This window comes from Abramis brama, assembly GCF_963993115.1.
Source record: "Abramis brama genome assembly, chromosome: 6".
In the NCBI taxonomy this organism is placed as follows: Eukaryota; Metazoa; Chordata; class Actinopteri; order Cypriniformes; family Leuciscidae; genus Abramis; species Abramis brama.
In genome coordinates, this window is record NC_139968.1 from 25,705,238 (window position 1) to 25,727,917 (window position 22,680).

Here is a 22,680-nt window from a genome sequence, read left to right on the forward strand (position 1 = left end):
CTGCTGAGAAACCCAAAACATTGTTGCAGACCAGGTACACCCCTTCATGTAACACGATGAAGAGTTCAAGGGGTTGCCCTGGCCTCCAAATTCCCTGGATCTCAATCAAACCTAACAGAATATTTTATCTTAAAGGTGCTCTAAGCGATGTCACACGTTTTTTAGGCCGAAACTTTTTTTGTCACATCCAGCAAACATCTCCTCACTATCACTAGCTGCCTGTCCCATGAACACACTGTAAAAAAACGGCAAGAAAAACAAACTGGCCCAGCCTGGACCACGAAACATAACAAACAGTGTTCCAGCCAATAACCGACAAGAATGATTTGGGGGTGGGGTTGGGGGGTAAGTGCGCGTGCACATGAAGGGGGGTGTGGGGAGTGGAGGAGAGAGAAGCATGAAGAGGGAAGTTAGCTAGAGGAGAGATGTCCTAGACAACGGCAACGGCTAACGTTAAAAATGTATATTCTTGAGAATTTTGATATGGCCGACACACGACCAAAGAGACGACATTCCGATGAACAAATAACAAAGAAGAGGGAAAAGGAGAAGGAACCCGCGAAGTCCTGAATTTACATCGGAAAAGTGTTCAAAAGGTGGCGAGAACTCTGCCGGAAGAAGGGCTTCCAATCCGACATTCAGGTGGCTCAGGTGGGTAAATCCAGTTTGTTTTTTCTAAATGGTTCATGACTGTTTTAGGAAGCACAGAAGGGAGGGGACGGGATGAGGAGGAGGGAGGGTCGAGCTAGCCTCTGTTTTGTTTGACAATACTTCGAACGTCAGCAAGAAGTGACGTCACCCAGCATCGCTTAGAGCACCTTTAACACACATTTATATGGCCACCTAGAGTAGCCTATGTAATTTTAGAATGAAAGTGATTGATGATGTCTTCCATTTCTGTATTCAATGGTGTCTCTGCAATCTGACGCATTTCAGCAGTATAACGCGAATACGATTAAAATAAAACAATGGCAACATGTGGTGCGCTGCCCAGAATGCAGAGGAGGGTGCAAATCCCAGCACAAGAGTACAGTAAAGAAGATTTAAATAGAGACAGAAAAAGAGGGAGACAGAAAGAGAGAGAAACTTTTTGAAGATGTCATTTGAAAGTGGGCTTCACACTCTGCAAAAAATCGAGCATCCTTCAGGGCAGAGTTGTCCTTACAAGACAGATTTGAATTTGAAAGCACAGGAAGGACAAGATCAAAGAGGAGAACATAATAGAATGAGGGATAGAAATATTTCTGCTGAGGTTAGTTTTAAATATCTTGGTTTTTTTATATAGAATAGAATAGAATAGAATAGAATAGAATAGAATAGAATAGAATAGAATAGAATAGGATGCCAGCTAACAAAAATATGTTCTAAGAACATTTAGCTAATTTCCCCGTTAAGTTATGAAAGTATTATTTATGAATGTTCTGTGACATCCAGTTTTTAAATGTCTGAAAAATGTTTGTTTTTTTTTCTTTCTTGCTATACGAACGTTAAGGGAAAATTCCATTCCATCATTTTGCAAATATGATAGAAACGTTACTTTTGATGTTTAATGTTTTAATGTTTACAGAACATTCTGGAACAAGTAAATACATTTAAAAAACAAAATGTTAAATTAACCATAAAAACATTCCATGAACCATGTATAAATTATGTTTTTGGCTAACTTTTTAGGAAAATTATTAAAGATCATATAACACATTCTATAAATGTTACTGGAAGAACACTTATTCATAACTTTGAGAGAACCTTGCCAAAACGTTAGCTAACGTTCTGAGAACATTCCCTGTTGGGATCGCCTAAGTGAGGTTGAATTCACAAGTTCACAGTTACAAAAATTATAAAAATTGTCCAAGTGGGACAATTTCTATATACAACTATATATATAAATATATAGGCCTCATCTCTTGCTGATTGGTTAGAGAATTTGAATGTGTTTCATCAAGATGTCTGTTTAAGACATGATAAACAGGGTGGTTAAATGATTGGCCCAATAAGTGAAATTGCCCTCAAATTGCTGCATATTTTGTCTCTGTCTCTCCGATGTAGGCCTATACACAGACACAGAGGAGATGCTGTTCTGACTGAATGCAGCATAGTCTCGTCTAAAAATATTTTACACAGGCTACTTGTGTATTTCCCCCCAAAATGAACAGTCATCAGAAAATAGCTCATAAACACCCACACTAGACATGGATGGCTCATCCCAAATAGGCAGAGCTATGTGAATATAAAGAAGAGGACAGGAATGTTAAAACAGATAAAAAGGCTATGAAAATCAAAAATGCAAAGACTTGTGTAAAAAGCTTTGAAATTAATCTCTAAAACGCATTAGTGACTTCGATGGTGCCTTTTTCAATCCACCCGCAGCAGAATCGCATTTCTACAGCTGTGGCTTTAACTCTCCTTCCAATGCATGCATCCCTTGCCTACACGTTCATCTGAATCAACCGTCTCCTAAATCTAATGAAAGCGTCATGCTGGGGAACTCTGCGGGTGATCTTTTTGAAAAGCGTCAATGCGCCGTTGCGCACCGTTATCTGAAATGTCCAGTGCCTGAGTAAGAGATTGGAACAAATGATGCGGAATAGAAAACTTTAGCCTACGCAGTAGCCTATTTTCTCAAGAAAGATCAAGTTTTCGACTGATTAGGAGAGGAAAAGTCATTTTTAATGCGGAACGATCCTCTGTTCGTGCGTAATTGCAGCGTAGCCTAATTGAGAGTGTTTCTGTCAACATCGATCCATTCATAAGGATATTACATCAGGTTGCATATTAATCAAAGATTGAAGTGGGGCGACTTGCCAGGATTCCTGCCAGGAATTTCTCGCTTGCGGAATCTTTTGAGGCTCGCATCGCAAAATTCAAAACGTTTATTGGCGCCCTTTTGTAGCTACTGTTTATTTAGCCGCCAAGTCGTTTTAAACAAAACAATACAGATTTTTTTCATATATTTTTTTAATGTATAGCCTAATAATAAAATAAAATAAAAAAACGATTCGAAGTAGGCTAATTGTGTTTTGTCAAATAAACAGCTGCTTATGTTTTATCCTGTGTTGCGTAAAATAATAATTCTAAACGAATTCTAAATAATTCTAAAGGGCTCCAGCGGCTATTGTTGCTATTGGTAACTTAGCGAACGTTCTGTTTGCAATCGTCTATTTAGCACACTGTTTCTAACAAAAAGGCTGACTAACAAAAAGGAATAAATATCTACTTATATGTCTGTTGGTGTGCAGTGTAAAAACGAGCCTTACGTAGTAGTACTACGTAATGTCAACGAACACAACTTAGCCTACGTTCACTAACGTATTTAGCGTGAAACGCTTCAATGTACATTCGCATCCCATAGATCATCTTAACATTTCTGAATTTATTTGATTTACAGGCCTATAGTTTTACTTTTTACATTATTTATTTGTAATATAAATATTAGCCTATTCCAATAACTTAATTTTTCTAAAAATATCTATTCATCTGTTCAGTTATTTAGTAGGCTTAGGTTTTTTGGTGGAATTCAAGATAGGCTAAACAAATAGGAGGAAAAAACTGCTGCAGGCAGTTGTGATTCTGTAAAAAAAAATATTCATTTGAACATTTAACACTGTCATTTCAACCCCACCAGTGGTTGCGCAGAGGTGCATCCTCTCTTGTTTTTCTGAAGGAGTATTTCTGCTGTGGGTGGTGGTATTCATTTCACTTCGCTTTCAGCAGATGCTGAGTTCATTCTCCAGCGCAAATATGGAGCTGGGTAAAACCACTGGAAATGCAGGATCGGCGCACATTGAGCTTTGTGCACAGAGAAACCACTGAACACATCATTTGAGGAAACAGTCAATTTATTTAAGTATTTGAAACGCTGTGAAGCATTTCATAATGTGGATTATAGTACTGTGGATATTTGTCCAAGTTTTGCTTGGTACTTCAGTCGAAGCACAGGTAAGATGAACAAATAGTGTGTTGCTTTTATACACCCTTATCTCACATCACATCACCTTCATGATTTATTTGAATTTAAAGCCTTAAAAAATATATATAATACAATATATTTTAACGTTGAACATAATATCTTAGATCTAAATGTTTTTCTTCTTATCATGTTTATTGTGAAAGTTTGAATCTTTAATCTTTAATTGCTACCTTTCCATCTAATTTAACCCTTAAAATGACTTTTAACTAAGCTAACATATTATGTAATTCAGTTAATATCTTTGACTTAAATGAACCAGTTAATTTTAATTTTACAGAATAAATCATTTTAGGTTGTTGCCTGACAGACATTGTGAAGTCATATATGTAAAGTCAGATGATGTGAATGGGATTTATCTGGAAATATGACATAATTGTATGCAACATTGCAGAAATTTTAGGAGTGAATTGTTGGATTTAGTTTAAGTTTTTTTTTTTTTTTTTTTGACAGATGAAAACAGATTTATATTGTAACTGCAAGCAAACAAGCATGCAAATGCCTTCTGATGCTTTACATGACGTTTTGCATTTATGTATAAAGCTTAAAGGTCTGTTGGTGGCTTTAAAACTCCATGATTGGAGGTCTAATCAAATCCAAGATACTTAAGTCAAACACTTAGACAATCAGTTTCTCTTGGTTTTTGTCTCTGGGCAGCATTTGGATCCTGATGTGGGCTTAACAGCTCAGGAACAAGTTCTCCTGCTGTATGACATCAAACTGCAGTGCCTTCAGAACATCTCAGAACACAACCCTGCTGGTAAGACTCCGCTTGGAACCTTTTTTCACTCTAAAACCACATCATTTTGATGTTCGGTGGTAGCTGAGAGGACAGATCATTTGCATAACTGATAGAAATATGCTGATATGAAATAGTTTTATTCTTACACATATATAGATCCTTAATTAGCATTTGGATTCCCATGGTCTGGTGGTAGAACGTTTGTTAAGCGTGTCAGAGGTTCCGGGTTCTAATCTGTCCTTGTATAGTTTTTTCCCCCCTCATTAAAATCAAAGATATTCATTAATGATTGTATATCAAGAGCAGGGACATGTTTGTGTGCACTTTATTTTGTGATTTCAATGGGACGATTAGAGAGTCTCTGCAACGGCATAAGATTGCCGCGCTCATCTCTTTGAAGCCAAAAGCGAACTCTCCGCCTTTGATAACATCGACATCGAACGCTCAGCATGATTTAAAAAACAACACACTCCAAAGCCAGATCGCCTCTTATTAAACACAAATGCACATCAGCTGGATATCTTTAATTCGCATAAGGTACATCTGTGCGGCGAGATGTTTAAAAAAAGTGGTGGGGACAATATCGACCCTGGCAAAAAAGTGGAAGGGAGATTTAACACCCGTCTCTCCCGCAAATTACGCATATGCAAATATGGGAGGATTGAGATAAAAGGGGCTCTAAAGCGCATTTATGCCATTTGTTCATTAGTTTAAAAGATTTTTACGTGTGAATTCACATCTGACGCCTAATCTATTGAACAGAATGTGAGATCTGAATCTGTTTAGAGGACTTATCTGTCAAAATCTGCAGCCAGAGAGATCCAAGATCCGTTTAAACTTGAATCTCTCTTGCTCCTGTCCAAATGCCTTTGGTCTCTCTGATTTGATTCTTTATTTAGACACTGAATTATCTTACAATCAAATAACCGTATATCTGGTCCCTCATATAAGCATGGATGAGATTCAATCTGATGCAGATTCAAGGATATCGATCTTGGCTGGTTGATTTTCAGTTGCTTTTCAAGTTGGCCTCGTTCGATTATAACATGTAAATGAAACAAAGTATGTAAATGACATAAAGGTCACAGTTTTTCAGCCTAAATGCAAATACACGTAATGTTGTTAAAGAGCTGGACTGGTAACCAAAAGGTTGTGGGTTTGAATCCCAAAATGGATGCACGCCTTAGCAAGAATTAAACAATTAAAACAAATTTCATTTAAAAAATTGCTAATAAGTTTCACGAATAATTTCACGTGTCTTCTTGTAAAATCTTCTTTTAAAATGGGTCCTATTATGCTCATATACAAGTTTATAATTTTGTTTATGGAATCTACTAGAATACTTTTAATCACTCAATCATTTAATGTTCAAAAAACTCATTATCTTTCTTATGATTTACATTGTTGCAGCACCTTTTTTAACCGTCTGTCTGAACACTCTGTTTTAGTTGGAAATGTTAAATCCCTTATCATAAGCGGCGAGAATCGAATGATTTCCTGAGGCGCTACTGTAACTTACTAGTTCGAGCCCTAGTCCGATAATAACAGTAAAAAGAACAAGCTGATCAACCACCTTCACAAGATTTGGGCAGTACTTTTCACAGTGGTAATTCTTTATTTTATATCTCTCTCACATTTCCTGATAGCACTGAACTGTTCAGAAAGCAGTCGTTAGAAAAACGGTGAGAACAAAACAAAAGGTTGTGGTGTAAAACCACAGTTTCCTTAGTTCGTACGCCTTTGGATGGCCGAAAAAGGGTGGTTTAAATTCGGGATGGAATAAACAGCATCTCTTGGACATGTCCACAACACACTACTAATGCAACTCAACCAGGCCTCGACCATTTTTTGTGTGCGGGAATAATTTTAATGAGGATTATTGTGACGTGTTCATCCTGGAAGAAGACAGTGTAATGCATTTTTTACAGTGTATTGCACAGCGGCCTCATACCATACCATACCATATTAAGCTTAATAGTCTTTTAAAGGCATTAAATGTGCTGAAACTTTCAAAGTGCAATTGCTTTCGCATGTGCCACAGCTACACAAAAGCCCACAGAACAGATGAAAAACAATGCACTAGTGCACATCCATTACAATGCTTCTGAAATCTGAAGGGAGTTTGTGACGTCACTGATTAATGGTTTAGTGCGGCTTATGAGTCACCCTGCTGTTTACGGAAGCTGACGCACATTAGTTTTTTCTTCCAATTTTCCTGTTTTTGTTTCATTTAATTGTGTTGGTCCTACCATCATCCACGTGCTAGTGGACCAGGCATACCAAGATAAGATTGTGAAAGGTTCCTGGTTACCAGTGTAAGTCTGAATTAGGATGCTGAGACAGGTGTGATTTAAGAATGCAAGAGATTATTTGTGCACATGTGAATCATTACAGAGAATGGCAGAACAAGAAAATATTCACCGAACTGAACCAGACTCTCTTGTTGTGAATGTAGACACTTATATTCAGCTGCACAAGATTATACATGATCTGAGCTTGAATCTTGCTATATCCTGCAGTTTATCCATCAAAATCTTTTATCAGCCAATAATCTCACACATGCCATGTCTCACACAGATGAATATTGTCAAATCCAACACAACAAGCAAAAATGGTGTGCTATTAGATTTAGCTATTAGTGAATGCAATGATGTCAATGTGTTTGTGTAAAAATGTAGGTAAGGCCCCGATATACTTCAAAACAAAGTTTGTTTCGGTACTTTTGGTAAACTCCTTAGCCATTGGTCAGTGGTGATTATGTAATAGATGGGTGTGGCTGAGAGGCTCCGCCTTCTTGGACGTGGAAATCTTCTCCAGTTTATTTCTTCAGTTCAGTCTGTCAAGGATGGACATCCACACAAATAAAAGCAAGAACACACTGAAAATCCACTTTATTGTAATCCACTTTATTACAATATTGTGGATTATTGTGGACACATGCGTGATGCAGGATGAATGAACAAGACTTTAATAAATGCAGAGAGAACGAGAACACTCCACAGCTAACATTATATTAGCACAAGTCAAAGAACTGAGGAAAACAGAAGGCTTAAATACACAGAGGAAGGTAATCAGCAGGACAGGGAACAGGTGAGGACTTTTTAGAAACGATGACAACCGATTAATGACTAGAACTCAGGCAAAACAAACAATGAAAACTATGGCTAATAGTCCAGGCAAAGTAACTCATTTTGGAGCCAAAAATAGAACTAATTGTAAAAGAATTTTTTTCAGCGTAGATAATTTCTATGATGTGTCCAGAACAACATACTAAAAGTCCTAAGAAATCCTAGTTGAGGAAATATGTTAAATTCTCATCAATCCGAGATGTGTGCCAATGAGGCCAGGCAACAATACACCCCAATGGGGCTATTTTTTTCCTTTACTCCTATCAAAATGAAACTTTACAAAATGAAAGTACCCATGAAAAGTAAAAAAATTTGTATTACAAGTTTCTTTGAAAATTAATTTGAATATGCAAATGAGCTATACACTAATCGAACATGCCCAAAATTCACCCAAATAGGCTTAATTTTTTCCTTTACTCCTACCACAACAAAACTTTACATATTAAAAGTATACATGAAAAGTAACTTTTTTTGTATTACAAGTTTCTTTTGAAATGAATTTGAATATGCAAATGAGCAATATACTAATCGAATATGCCCAAAATACACCCTAATGGTAGCCTGGGTTTCCCCATGCTGCCTTGAGCGCAGCGCGATTTTATTCACGCTGCTAGGCAGCCTGGAAACCATTGAGCAGATTTTCCCCTCAAAAAGGGAACCAATGACAGAACGGGGAGGGAGCAGCAAGACGATGATGACGTCTATGCGACACACCGAAGCAGTTTGTTTATATTTATGGAATTCAACATGGCATCAGATGCAAAGTTACCTTTCGATGCAGCCTTAGATAGTGTTTAGAAGTTTAGAACACAAGTTTATTTTGTCTTCTTCCTCGTCAAATTTCTGTCGCTCTACATACGTCATCTGGTATAATTGAAACGATTGGTTATGAGCTACGTACAGGCGCATTTGATAGACATTCATAGCACCCAATAAACGGCTCTGGGCATTCGTAAACCACGCCTCAAATACGAGAAAATTAACATGTGGTTCCCAGACCACGTCTCAATGAGAAGAGGTCTGACGTTAGCCAGGCTAACCTAATGGACTTATTTTTTCCTTTACTCCTATCACAATCAAACCTCACACAGTAAAAGTATACATGAAAAGTAACATTTTTGTTTTACAAGTTTCTTTGAAAAATCTATTTTAAATATGCAAATAAGCTCAACATTAGGCCTAATTGACTTATGGCCAAGAAACCATAAAGTCACAAGTAGAAAAAAAGGGGCCAAATAACTAACACATTCATGTCCATTCAGTAAGTTAACCTATGCATAAACACGATAAATTTGAAGTCACTTGCCACACTTACCTGGGTCACTTGCCACAAAAAGACTTATATGACCTTAAAGGGTTAGTTCACCCAAAAATGAAAATTCTGTCAGTAATTACTTACCATCATGTTGTTCCAACCCCGTAAGACTTTCGTTTATCTTCAGAACACAAATTAAGATATTTTTGATTAAATCTGAGAGCTGTCTCACTTGCTGGCCCAGAATAGTTATTAAAGACGTTAAAATAGTCCAAGTGACTACAGTGGCTCATCCATATGTTTATCTTTATTCCACTATTCATTTCCTTCTCTCTGGGCCTCGAGTGAATTCACGTTTTAGTACAGCGCTTCTGTGTTGCACGTCACCATGTAGGCTCACTATTGGCTGACGCTGGTCATGTGTGTGATGTGTGTGACTTACAACACAGAAGCGCTACGCTAAAACACTACGTGAAGTCACTCAGGCCCACGGAGAAGAAAATAAATAGAGGAATAAAGTCGTATGTTTTGTTTGTTTTTTGCGCACAAAAAGTATTCTTGTCACTTGATAAACATATGGTTGAGGCACTGTAGTCACTTGGACTATTTTAACAATGTCTTTAATAACTATTCTGGGCCGGCAAGTTTCAACCCCTTAGAAGCCTATGGAGGAGTGAGCCAGCTCTCAGATTTAATCAAAAATATCTTAATTTGTGTTCCGAAGATGAACGAAAGTCTTACGGGGTTGGAACAACACGAGGGTGAGTAATTACTGACAGAATTTTCTTTTTTGGGTGAACTATCCCTTTAAGAATTGATTGCACAATCTTGCCTCCAGTTTTTTTGTGAACAAGCCTTACCTAATTACATTCCCCCACAGATAACATCAGAAGAAAGTCAGAATAGCCATCTCAATCATTAGTAACGTGGTGAGATTAAATTTTGGGCTGGTAGATTTACAAATGATTGGTATTGTTGGTAAGATTACGAGATTACAGGCAGAAGTCATTCTTACCAACTAAACAATTCACTCTCACACAGAAGACAGATGAAAAAACAGATAGACACACTTTCCAGACATTCCAGCTCTTTACAATAATTTTGCCAGACACCAAAACTGCTTCTCTTTTTGTAGTTAGCAAGTATTTCAGACCAGGCGGGCCACACATCAGACTTCCACCATTTGTAAAGTAGCTGCAGTGTTATGAGAAGCTAGCAACAGCAATATCTAGGTTAGTTAAAGAAAAGCAAAAAAAAAACCTAAAATAAAATAAAAAACACCAAAACGAAAGCCTCCCCTGTTGTTGCTACCTTGTCGTGGTGGGGAGGCTTGTGTGCCTCCGTGACCCTGAAGACTATACCGGCGGGGGTTATACCCCTGGCAGGTACTACCAAGCCAGGCAGTTCTCAGGTTAGAGGCCAGTCTAAAAGCAGCATTGCCAATGCCATCACCCATTGGCAGTAGGATGATTGGATGAAGATTGGGCCAATGTATTTGTCATAGATATGAATGGTGTTTCTGCCTATGCAAATTAGGACATATTCAATAAGTGTGGCGCTCATGTGCATATTCAAATTAATTTCAAAAGAAACTTGTAATACAAAAAAAGTTAGTTTTCATGTATACTTTTACTATGTAAAGTTTTATTGTGGTAGGAGTAAAGGAAAAAAATAAGCCTATTTGGGTGTATTTTGGGCATATTCGATTAGTGTATAGCTCATTTGCATATTCAAATTAATTTTCAAAGAAACTTGTAATACAACATTTTTTACTTTTCATGGGTACTTTCATTGTGTAAAGTTTCATTTTGATAGGAGTAAAGGAAAAAAATAGCCCCATTGGGGTGTATTGTTGCCTGGCCTTATTGGCACACATCTCGGATTGATGAGAATTTAACATATTTCCTCAACTAGGATTTCTTAGGACTTTTAGTATGTTGTTCTGGACACGTCATAGAAATTATCTAAGCTGAAAAAAATTCTTTTACAATTAGTCTGTCGTAAAACGCTATTTTGCCTGGACTATAAGGGTATGTTTACACAACAACTATGTACTAACGACAACGTTGCCAAAATGATCCCCGTTCAAGCGGATCCGCGAAAACGACTAAAAACACTGTATTCTGCTGCCAGGCCAGTAGTTGGCGATATCACTTTGTAAATAAACTCTACGCGCCTATAGACTGAACACGTAATGCGCATGACATCACCGTTTTCACATGGAGACGATAACGCTATCGTTTTCAAAAACTTGAACTCCCATAACGCTGTTGTGTAAATAAACGGCTAAAACGCATAAAAAGCTTTAGTTGAAAACGGTGTAGTTTAAATAAAAAAATTAAACTGCCTTTATACAACAGTTCAATAAACAATAATTTAATGTTGACTAAATTACAGCTTCTTTGTCTATTGTCTATCTATTGTTTTAAGAAAACTCTTCGATCTTTAAGAAAACTATTTTTGGTAACACTTTACATTAAGATTTCATTTGTTAACATTAGTAATAACTAATTAGTATGTACTTATACACTGAAAAAAAAAAAGATTTGTTGAATTTAATAAAAAAAATTATGGTAAGTGGTTGCACACAATTGATTTTAGCTACATTTAAACAAATTCATTAAGTTGAACTTAATCAATTTTAGTTCAACTTAATGCATTTGTTTAAATGTAGCTAAAATCAATTGTGTGAAACCACTTACCATACATTTTTTTATTAAATTCAACGAATCATTTTTTTCAGTGTAAGTTAGTAAGTATGCATTAACTAACATGAACTAACAATGAGCAAGATATTTTTTTACAGAATTTATTAATCTTTGTTATTGTTAATTAATTAAAAATACAGTCTTAGTTCATGTTACCTAAATTAGTTAACTAATGTTAACTAATGAAACCTTATTGTAAAGTGTTACCCTATTTTTCCATAAAACACTTCCATTTTCTCACACAATATGAGCTGTTGAAACCGTCCATTCAACAAAATCCAGCAAATTCTGCATAAAATGCTGTACAAAAGAGTTTTAGCGATACTGATACTGATGTATCCTTAAAAAAATGACAGTTGAAGGGTGCAAAAGGAAGGCTGACTTCCAAGGATGGACTTTGATGATGATGTGGCAGCCTCGATATGCAGCCTTGCTAGGACGCAGCCTTCGAAGTGTGAGCAGCCATTGGCATAAATATAGAGTCAGACAAGAGATATCAAGCAGTGAAAATATGCAATGGTGCTGTACTATTACAGCTCTGTCGTCTTGGAACGCCACTCAGCCAATCAAATTCTTGGACCGGAATATTCCTGCCACATAAGCTGTATATATCTTTCCAAATCCTTAACCCAATTATAAAGCCCTCTCCAGATATTATACATGCTTAATCTCTAGTTCCTAACCTACTATAAAACTTGGCTTTTGTTTAAAGATTATGCTTGCAATTATTTTCTATTTATATGGAAATTTGTGCTTCTTTTCAAATGCATGGTAAGCATGAAAGCTAAACAAAAAAAGGTTTCCTTTTGTTTGACAACATTGGCTAATATTGGTTTTTAATGGTAATTAGAGTGTAGCCTTTGTCATTTGCATTAACCTGCCGAGCGCCCGCACTGAAACTCCATGGCAACTATCAGCATTCTCAGAATATTCAAAATACTCAAACTCTAAATATAATGTGTGGGCTTTGATATACGGTGTATATATATATATATATATATATGTGTGTGTGTGTGTGTGTGTGTGTGTCCAAGTGTGAAAGATGACATGGTGCCTGTGACATCTCAACCCAGTCTACAAATAGATGTGTTACTTACAACACAGACAAAGCTGTTAATGCTCTCTCTTTTAGCCTTTATCACCAGACCACCAGGTAGAATTGAACTGTGCTGATTCATTCCCTCTGAATACAGTTTCTAAATAGCATCAGGCTCTTGTGGTGCCGCGGACACTCTCCTCTCCCTTCAGGGAACTGACCAGTTGGAGTGGTGCTTCAATACTAGGACCTTGCCCTTTTCCCCAAACTGTTCTGCGGAGGTTGGATCAATTGATCGACGGAATACTTGCGCTCAGAATAAAGACTGACAACAGCGTCGAATCAATGAGCCGCGAGGAAAGATAAAGTGTGTTCTGTGAGGCTATTCCTTTCATAAAAAATCATTTCACTTCGCAAGATTATTCTTAAATATATACTATGCTATTCTTAAAAGTAATAATTCTTCTTCCTTTTCCTGCAATCAATCTGTTTTCTAACGCAGAGCAGCTTGATATATTTTATTAATGATGCATCTTTTGCAGTACAGCTATGTTAGTTGTCATATCTGAAAATGTGTGAAAATTGATGTGGTGATAGTGTCGGAAAGTCTCACTTTGACCTTGTTTTCATCTGTTACTAAAGAAACTATAATTACTTTAGACATTCCTCGATGGACTCTTAACAGTTTTAATTAGGTTTTTATAGTAGGCTAGTTTTGAATGAAGAATGAATGAATTTCTTCCCTTCGTAAAACCATGCACAATGCCATCTATGGCTGGGTATTGATGGATTACCAATTTGATGTGGAGGGGATCATTTAGCAGGCAGTCTAAATTCAGCACAAGAATAATTTGTTTGTGAGTCGCATTGTTTGTTTTTGCGTTCAGCTCGTGAGCACAGTTCAATGGAACAATGTTTCTTGCCATTATTTATCACTATCAACTTTGCCTCAGATGTTGCCTCTAACATTTCTTCAGATGACAGAGAATTGAAACATAGGAGATATTGTTTAAAATCACTGTATAGCGCCAAACATGTCCGAATATTAGCCTACTCATGGGATAAGTTGATGAGAAATGTTTAATTTTATTCTCTCTGACAAATCTGAGCAAACATTGTTGGGATATTTTCTGAGATACGCATGATATGGGATGGAGAATCTGGGGTTGAGAACAAAGAACTGCAACTGATGTCGTACTGGAAATGATGGATCTTTACTCACTTTAGAGTGTTTTTTTGGTGAGATTGCATTTCTATAAATTGTGATTATGGTTTCCGCATTGTGTATGCAGATGAGGTCTGTTCTCCTGGATGGGACGGATTGGTTTGCTGGCCTCAAGGTTCCCCAGGAACCATAACCAAAGTCCCGTGTCCCGGCTATGTGTACGACTTCAACCACAAAGGTACATGGCAGTAAAACGTCTTTTGGAAAATTTCATCAGTTTCTTCAACAAGATCTAACAATATTTTCTATCTTCTTTTTCTTAGGATTTGCATACCGTCAGTGCGACATGAATGGGTCATGGGTATCGGTGGACAACAGAACTTGGGTCAATTATTCAGACTGTCTGCGATTCTTGGCTCCAGGCATTGAAAAGGACAAAGTGAGTCCAATTAAACAGGCTGGAAGAGTTTGTGGTGTCTTATTGACAAGTTTCAAAATCATTCAAGAGTCACTTTTTGATTATAATGCTCCAATGAGATGTAGTTAGGTTTGTGTCTTCAAACGCAAAGTCTTATTGTAAGCCATAAAGCTGCTTGGACAGATGTCATACAAATGCCACTAGCTTTATTAAGTCAAAAGTCTTAGGAAATGTTTAAGGATGTCTAGCAAAAATCAAGTTTCGTTCATTGATGGCTCAAGTGTTCTTGTGTTTCCAGAGGGACTTTTTCGAGCGGCTGCACATCATGTACACAGTCGGGTACGCTGTGTCCTTCAGCTCACTGCTAGTCGCCATTTTCATCATTGGATACTTTCGGTAATTGAACGTCAGTCACATTTTCATACCAAGCAGACTTTAGTCCCACCTGGCAAGTTAAAGAAACACTAATAACTCCATGTATTTATTATGAAGTTGCACAGGGATTCAAGCGGGACGATACAGACAATCTCAGGTCTTCTTCTTTAAAGACGTTCAGAAATTAAATTAGCTGAAGAGTTCCCCAGTGAGTTTCTGCTATAACTGAACAACTTGTGCTCTGCATTTTCAATTTGAAAGGCTCCAGTGAAGGGTTTTATTGAGCCCACATTTATCAGCTATAGGCACAATTAAATTTTTTTAACAAAACATTATATTATATGAATTATTATTGTTTACTAAAAGTAAAACTAAAACCATGAAAACATTAAAATAAACATTAACTGAAATATGATAAAATATAAAAGTCTTAAACTTTTCGAAGTTGCCAAGGCAGCATTTCCCATTTTTTGTTTTAAGTTGAAGTACTGAAATAACTAAAACTAGAAACTAAAATGTAAAAAATAACTTAATAATAAATAAAAAAAACTCAAATATTATCAAAAATCAGTGATACTTAACACTGATATGAAGGTCAACGCAAAACTATCTTTTGACATTTTTGCCATTCATCGTTCATTTATTAGCTACTTTTCAATCTTAAAATATTAAAATCCTTTATAAAAATATAACTTATTGATACAATTGATAATATAAAATATTCACTATTAAATATTTATTGTGCAAATAATTTAAATAAATTAAAATAAATTTAGTTGTGGTGTTATTTCCGCCACAACAAACAATGTAGAAACGTTTTTTGTTTTGTTTTTTATTATTATTAGTTAATGTAGTTATAATCATATCAATGAAGAGCTTGAGCTGAAATGTGAGACTTGCATTGTGTAAATAACACAAAGAAAAATTAAGGTAAATATCATTTTGATTTTGTATTGGTCGTAATTTCCAATCACACTGTAATTTTGTTAAATTATGTAAAAAGGTGAGTTTATTTAAGATACAAAAAATGATAGCTATGAAATAGCATTAACAAGACAAAGAAGGTGGCCCTTTTATTCCATACATTTTTTAAATTTTATTTCTGCAACCATCATTTCCACCACAGAATGAATGAGATGTAGCGGAAATGACAATTACACATGCCGGTTTAGGAGGGCAAATACGAGGCCTCTAAAGGGACATGGTGAAGTAAAAAAATAGGAGATGGGAGGAAAAATTATTTGTCAATGCTTTTGCGTTCTCTCACATATATTTTGTGTCCCCCAAGAAACTTTGCATTTGCTCTCAAAGAACACAAAAGTTGTGCGAGTGAACCTAAAGTTTCTCAGAAAAACGCAAATCTTTCGCGAGCGAACTCAAAGTTTCTCTGGGAACGCAAAACATTTGCGAGAGAACGCAAAAGCATTGACTTAATATTTTTCCTCCCATCTCATTTTTTCCCCCCACAACCATGTCCCTTTAGGGCAGGGGTGTCCAAACTCAGTCCTGGAGGGCCACTGTCCTGCAGAGTTTAGCTCCAACCCCAATTAAACACACCTGAACCAGATAATCAAGCTTAACTCTGCAGGACAGTGGCCCTCCAGGACTGAGTTTGGACACCCCTGCTTTAGGGGGTCTGTAAAAGGACAAAAACGACAAGATTTTCTGTGATAAACATAAATTTTCTCTCTTTTTGTCTCCCAGGCGTCTGCACTGCACCAGAAACTACATTCACATGCATTTATTTGTGTCTTTCATGCTGCGTGCGGTCAGCATTTTTGTAAAAGATAGAGTGGTGTACGCTAATGGTGTACTACAGGAGTACGACACCATGCTAATGGACAACATCAGCACCGTCTCCATTTCCCATCTTGACAAGACTCAGTATGTGAGTGCAATAAGGTTGATGAACCAGACCAAGTTTAATTATATTCTTGTTGAGATGAGTTGAACTAGTTTTGGCAACAATGACTTTAATTAACTTGAGTTAACACAACTTAAATTAACTTGTGCTATTTGACCATTGATTCATGCATGCACTGTAATAAATTACTCTATTGAAACTGCATTAGAGACTAATACTGCCTGCCTTTAAGTGTTTCTGGAATTTTCCATATGAGGATAGAAGTTGTAATTACGAAGTGAATTTAAACTGATTTCAATTGAATGAGCACACTCCTTTCTCCCATTCAATTCAACATAAATGTTGGAGGCTTCAAGAATAATGCAGCAAAATGAAGAACAAATGATGTGCACTTGTTAAGTGTAGAATTAATGCTGCATCTGTGCATTTTACTATTCATGTGCAGCCACAGGTAAAGATGGGAAATGTAGTTCATATAGGCAAATGTAAATGTAGTCCAACAAGCCTGTTTATGTTGCCTCATAAATGCAGCTAAATTAGCAGTTTTTTGGCGAATTTTATTGCTATTTTTATCAACAGCATGCAAAATGCTAACTATTTGTAGAAATAATTTATAATATATAAATTATTTTGTATTAAATTAAACTTTTAACTTATTTTTTTTTCAAAATAGTAGTAAATGCTTTTTTCTAATAAAGTTTTAGTGCATTGTTAATGTTTTACTGTGTAACTTTTTAAATATTTTTTTTAGCAACATTTTAAATAAAATATATTTTAATTAAAATAGTTTTTTTGAAAATCGTTGATGAAATCGAAAAAACATTTCATCAACTAAAATTTTCGTTAGTAGTTCAGTTGGCAGGATTAAGACTAAATGCCACATTTACCATTTTTATGCAAATTTTCGCAGTCGAAATCCACTCATTTTAATAGAAATCACACAAACGGGATTTTGCGTGAGGGCGAAATATTTCCCCAAAGTTTCGTGCTTAAAGGCAGGGTAGGTAGAAATGGTCTAAAAATTTTATTTTTCAAATTTGTTTAAACTTTATGTACATATCAATACATAATTAAAATGTAAGTACTCTGAAAAAGAAAGTATCAAAATCGAGTGTCTGTAGACCTCTCACGACTGTTTTAAAGACATCTCATTATTTCCATTCACTCCACCCCCTCATTTCTGTGCTTCTTCCAAAGCCACGTCCCCAAAACACATGAACGCGCGACTCCGACCGCTGAGCTAGAGGACGCATTATTTACCTGAGACAAGCGGAGGGGAAGGGGCATTTTTTTTGCCTGGTTTGCCTTCACTAACTGCATATGCCGGTACTGTAAATTTAGATTGCTCTTTCTCTGCCATTGTTTTGGTATTCCTAGGTTCAGTGCCTTCTTCTTCTTCTTCGATAGATTTTATTGGCAGCTTGCAAACATAGTGCATTACCGCCATCTACTGGACGGAGGTGTGATCAGGTTCCGTGCCTCTCGCACTCCTCAAATCAAACGGTCGCGCGCAAGTGGGTAGGTGCTGTGTGGCAAAAGGGTGGTTGCCATGGTTGCGAGAGAGTGACAGTCGCCTAAGCCAATCCTTTGATTCGTCCCGAATCGAAATAATGAGCTGTGTTTAATACAGATTAAACGGTCTAGAGTCACTTGATTTTTATACTCTTTTTTTCAGAGTTCTTACATTTTAATTATGTATTGATATATATAGAAAGTTTTAACAAATTTGGATCTTTAATTTTTAATAAATCCTACCTACCCTGCCTTTAATACTGTACATCGTTAATTATTTTGTCAGTAAAATTTCACAGAAATGTGGCTAATCTGACCGCATCTGAACACACCGTGTCCTAACCAGACGCAATGCGATAAGATTCCAGCAATTTGTCTGTCCACAATAGACGCGACGTGACTCTGAGATGCGTCAAAATCAATCAAAACCCACAGCCAATCAGAACAGCGTGTGGGCGGAGTCTCGCCAGTGTTGCCAGATGTACGATAATTATCGTATTAGATAATTTTGACCTCTTTACGATGTACGATCAATAATGGTAAAAATCCTATAATGTACGATAATTTCAGAACTGTGTGACACTTCAAATGATGGTCGTTGTAATCATAGGACTTCTCATTGATCTAGCTGTGGATTCTACCGGGGGAAGAACGTGTATAGAGAGGGAGCGAGAGACCTTGCGTGTGTGTGCTAGTGTGCCTCACGAAGCGCATGTAAGGACTCAACCAATCAATTGTAAGATCTGAGGTGAATTATAGGCTATCTATTTTTGCTTTTACAGCTACAAAGCTCTAGCACTAAATAATATTCAAAGTCACATTACACGCTTTTAACATTAAATAAAGCACAAACAGTAGGCCTACCTGAGATTATGTTTGAGGTCGTGTTTGTTGTTCCTGCGCGACGTCGCAGAAAATAGAAACCGTTTGTAACATAGAATCGTCGCGTGTCGCGGCTGGTTAGAACAACATCTGTGATTAACATGGAAAAGATACCTTTTATCGCACGTCGCGGCGTCGCGTCGCGTGTAGTTAGGACACGATAATTCATAGTGACCATGTCCGTTTGCGGCAAGAATTGAAAAACGGCATGGTCACGACTCTTCTAATTATGTTACCAGTATTTTTCCGGCATGACCAATAGTTGTTTTTTTTTAACACACCCACAGCATTGTGATGGCATTCATGCGCACCCATCTCATTATACGATCAGTCTGACTTAAAGGCAGCATAACAATGAGCTTTTGTGCGGTGATCGGTTGATTACAGGTTTCTGATTGGCTGAAGCCAACGTTGTTTGTATTTTCAGTTTGGCTGCAAGATCACAGTCCTATTCTTCATTTATTTCCTGGCAACCAACTACTACTGGATCCTAGTGGAGGGCCTGTACCTTCACAGCCTCATTTTCATGGCGTTCTTCTCCGACTCCAAATATCTCTGGGGTTTCACCCTCATAGGATGGGGTAAGTGTGCTTGTTCAGACCATTCAGAGGTTGATTTTGTTTTTAAACATTGTTTACTTTGCCCTGCCCAGACATAACCTTACTAATTTCACATCTTATTATGATAATTCTCATCTGAAGCTTCTGTATCTGCTTCCAAGAATCTCAGTCGAATCGTTTGAGGCACAAACACTTATTTAAAGCCTTATTTATTTATACTTTATGTTTGATGCATAATACTCGCCAGGCAAGCCGAGCAGACATCTTTGAAGTGCAAATACTTCTGGGAAGGTTCAGGCGTTCTTAGATACTTTGTTGATAGCCGAATGACAGAGAAGCCCAAACATGTTTGTTCCACTTTAAAACAGATTAACAATGACACAGAGCGCAGGATCAACAACTTTAAAGTCAACAATAATGTGCATTACTTAAGCAACGTAGTGATGTTCTGAATGTATTAATGTGTCATCATAATCCATAATGAATAATTAATGTTCCTGGCATCGATGTGTTTGCCATGGAGTAAGCACCTAATGAGGGCAACCACTTTTTTAGATTCAAGCACTCCGAAACATCAGATCAAAAAGACGTTGCTGAAACTTGTTTGCGGAGGTTTAATTTAGGCTTTTTCATAATTAATAAATAAATCTGTATTTAGAGACACATCATCATAAATCAATGAGCTAATAACCTATGATTTAAGGTAATATATATATATATATAGGCTATATATATATATACACTCACCTAAAGGATTATTAGGAACACCATACTAATACTGTGTTTGACCCCCTTTCGCCTTCAGAACTGCCTTAATTCTACGTGGCATTGATTCAACAAGGTGCATTCTTTAGAAATGTTGGCCCATATTGATAGGATAGCATCTTGCAGTTGATGGAGATTTGTGGGATGCACATCCAGGGCACGAAGCTCCCGTTCCACCACATCCCAAAGATGCTCTATTGGGTTGAGATCTGGTGACTGTGGGGGCCATTTTAGTACAGTGAACTCATTGTCATGTTCAAGAAACCAATCTGAAATTATTCGAGCTTTGTGACATGGTGCATTATCTTGCTGGAAGTAGCCATCAGAGGATGGGTACATGGTGGTCATAAAGGGATGGACATGGTCAGAAACAATGCTCAGGTAGGCCGTGGCATTTAAACGATGCCCAATTGGCACTAAGGGGCCTAAAGTGTGCCAAGAAAACATCCCCCACACCATTACACCACCACCACCAGCCTGCACAGTGGTAAGGCATGATGGATCCATGTTCTCATACTGTTTACGCCAAATTCTGACTCTACCATCTGAATGTCTCAACAGAAATCGAGACTCATCAGACCAGGCAACATTTTTCCAGTCTTCAACTGTCCAATTTTGGTGAGCTCGTGCAAATTGTAGCCTCTTTTTCCTATTTGTAGTGGAGATGAGTGGTACCCGGTGGGGTCTTCTGCTGTTGTAGCCCATCCGCCTCAAGGTTGTGCGTGTTGTGGCTTCACAAATGCTTTGCTGCATACCTCGGTTGTAACGAGTGGTTATTTCAGTCAAAGTTGCTCTTCTATCAGCTTGAATCAGTCGGCCCATTCTCCTCTGACCTCTAGCATCAACAAGGCATTTTCGCCCACAGGACTGCCGCATACTGGATGTTTTTCCCTTTACACACCATTCTTTGTAAACCCTAGAAATGGTTGTGTGTGAAAATCCCAGTAACTGAGCAGATTGTGAAATACTCAGACCGGCCCGTCTGGCACCAACAACCATGCCACGCTCAAAATTGCTTAAATCACCTTTCTTTCCCATTCTGACATTCAGTTTGGAGTTCAGGAGATTGTCTTGACCAGGACCACACCCCTAAATGCATTGAAGCAACTGCCATGTGATTGGTTGATTAGATAATTGCATTAATGAGAAATTGAACAGGTGTTCCTAGTAATCCTTTAGGTGAGTGTATATATATATATATATATATATATATATATATATATATATATATATATATATACATGCATACATACATACATACATACATTTAATTATATATTTTTAAGATTTAATAATTTTAAGAAAAAAATTTATATACTATTTATTTTAAATATATAATATAAAAATATGTATTTTATTATTTTATATATATTGTTAAAAAATACAATTGACATTTATTATTTTATATAAGTATATTTTTAGATACAATTATTAAATGTTCTTTAAAGCATGAAAAAGCACGATATTCATTTTTGTCAGAATATGGCTGAAAAAAAAACATTGAATAAAATGTATATAAAATATACATTATTATATAAAACATTATAGAAATCATGTTACATAAATATATAGATTTCATATTAATATTTTAATGGCTGCTGATGGAGGAATGCAGATGGTGTAGTTAAAACATCTAACCAGTCAAACCTTGCCCTTTTAGGCTCAGCCAATAGTGTGAGTTTGGGGTGGGACTGTGTGTTTGTTTCGACCAATGGCAGGTAAGGGGAGTATTTGAGTTTGTGTCAGCACAGAAATGACAGACTTCTCATTTTGATTTATCATCCAGAAGGTCAAGGAAGACTTTCAGGAGGCTTTTGAATTGTAGGATCCGAACGGTTCAAATTAAAACAAATTGAAAATTGTTTTGTTCCGGTGAGTCTGTGACAAGTGTTGGGCATGCTTCTGTGCTTGTGTGCTGCATTAAAGTTGATAAATCTTGTCATTTTCTAATCTGTGCGACTTCAGGTGTTCCGGCTATCTTCGTATCAACCTGGGCTGTCGTCAGGGCAACGCTGGCGGATGTAAGGTGAGTTTTCAAAACATTAAGCAGCCTTCTCGGTAATATAAATAAGTCACACACACACACACACACACAAGCTGTTTTATATATAACATTTCAAATAAAATTACTCTTTCTCTCTAAGGTGTTGGGAGTTGAGCGCTGGCAATATTAAATGGATATACCAAGTTCCTATACTGACAGCAATAGGGGTGAGTTGGTACTAATTCGTTTATCAGAGTTTCTCGTTAGTTAATAGTAGTTACTAGAATGTTCATATTGCAGTACTCATTTGTTCTTGTGTAGT

At 36.9% G+C, this 22,680-nt stretch overlaps 1 protein-coding gene across 1 annotated transcript in view; it reads left to right on the forward strand.

Annotated features, from left to right (window-relative positions):
* Window positions 1-3,695: 3,695 nt before the first annotated feature.
* Window positions 3,696-22,680, forward strand: part of pth2rb (parathyroid hormone 2 receptor b) — a 28,617-nt gene continuing 9,632 nt past the window's right edge. Inside the window, exons 1-9 of the mRNA XM_084117261.1 lie at window positions 3,696-3,936; window positions 4,622-4,724; window positions 14,126-14,236; window positions 14,322-14,437; window positions 14,715-14,812; window positions 16,496-16,679; window positions 19,477-19,630; window positions 22,340-22,400; window positions 22,519-22,585. Of these exons, the coding sequence (XP_083973387.1) occupies window positions 3,874-3,936; window positions 4,622-4,724; window positions 14,126-14,236; window positions 14,322-14,437; window positions 14,715-14,812; window positions 16,496-16,679; window positions 19,477-19,630; window positions 22,340-22,400; window positions 22,519-22,585 (957 nt within the window). The 5' untranslated portion in view covers window positions 3,696-3,873. The remainder of the gene's footprint in view (window positions 3,937-4,621; window positions 4,725-14,125; window positions 14,237-14,321; window positions 14,438-14,714; window positions 14,813-16,495; window positions 16,680-19,476; window positions 19,631-22,339; window positions 22,401-22,518; window positions 22,586-22,680) is intronic.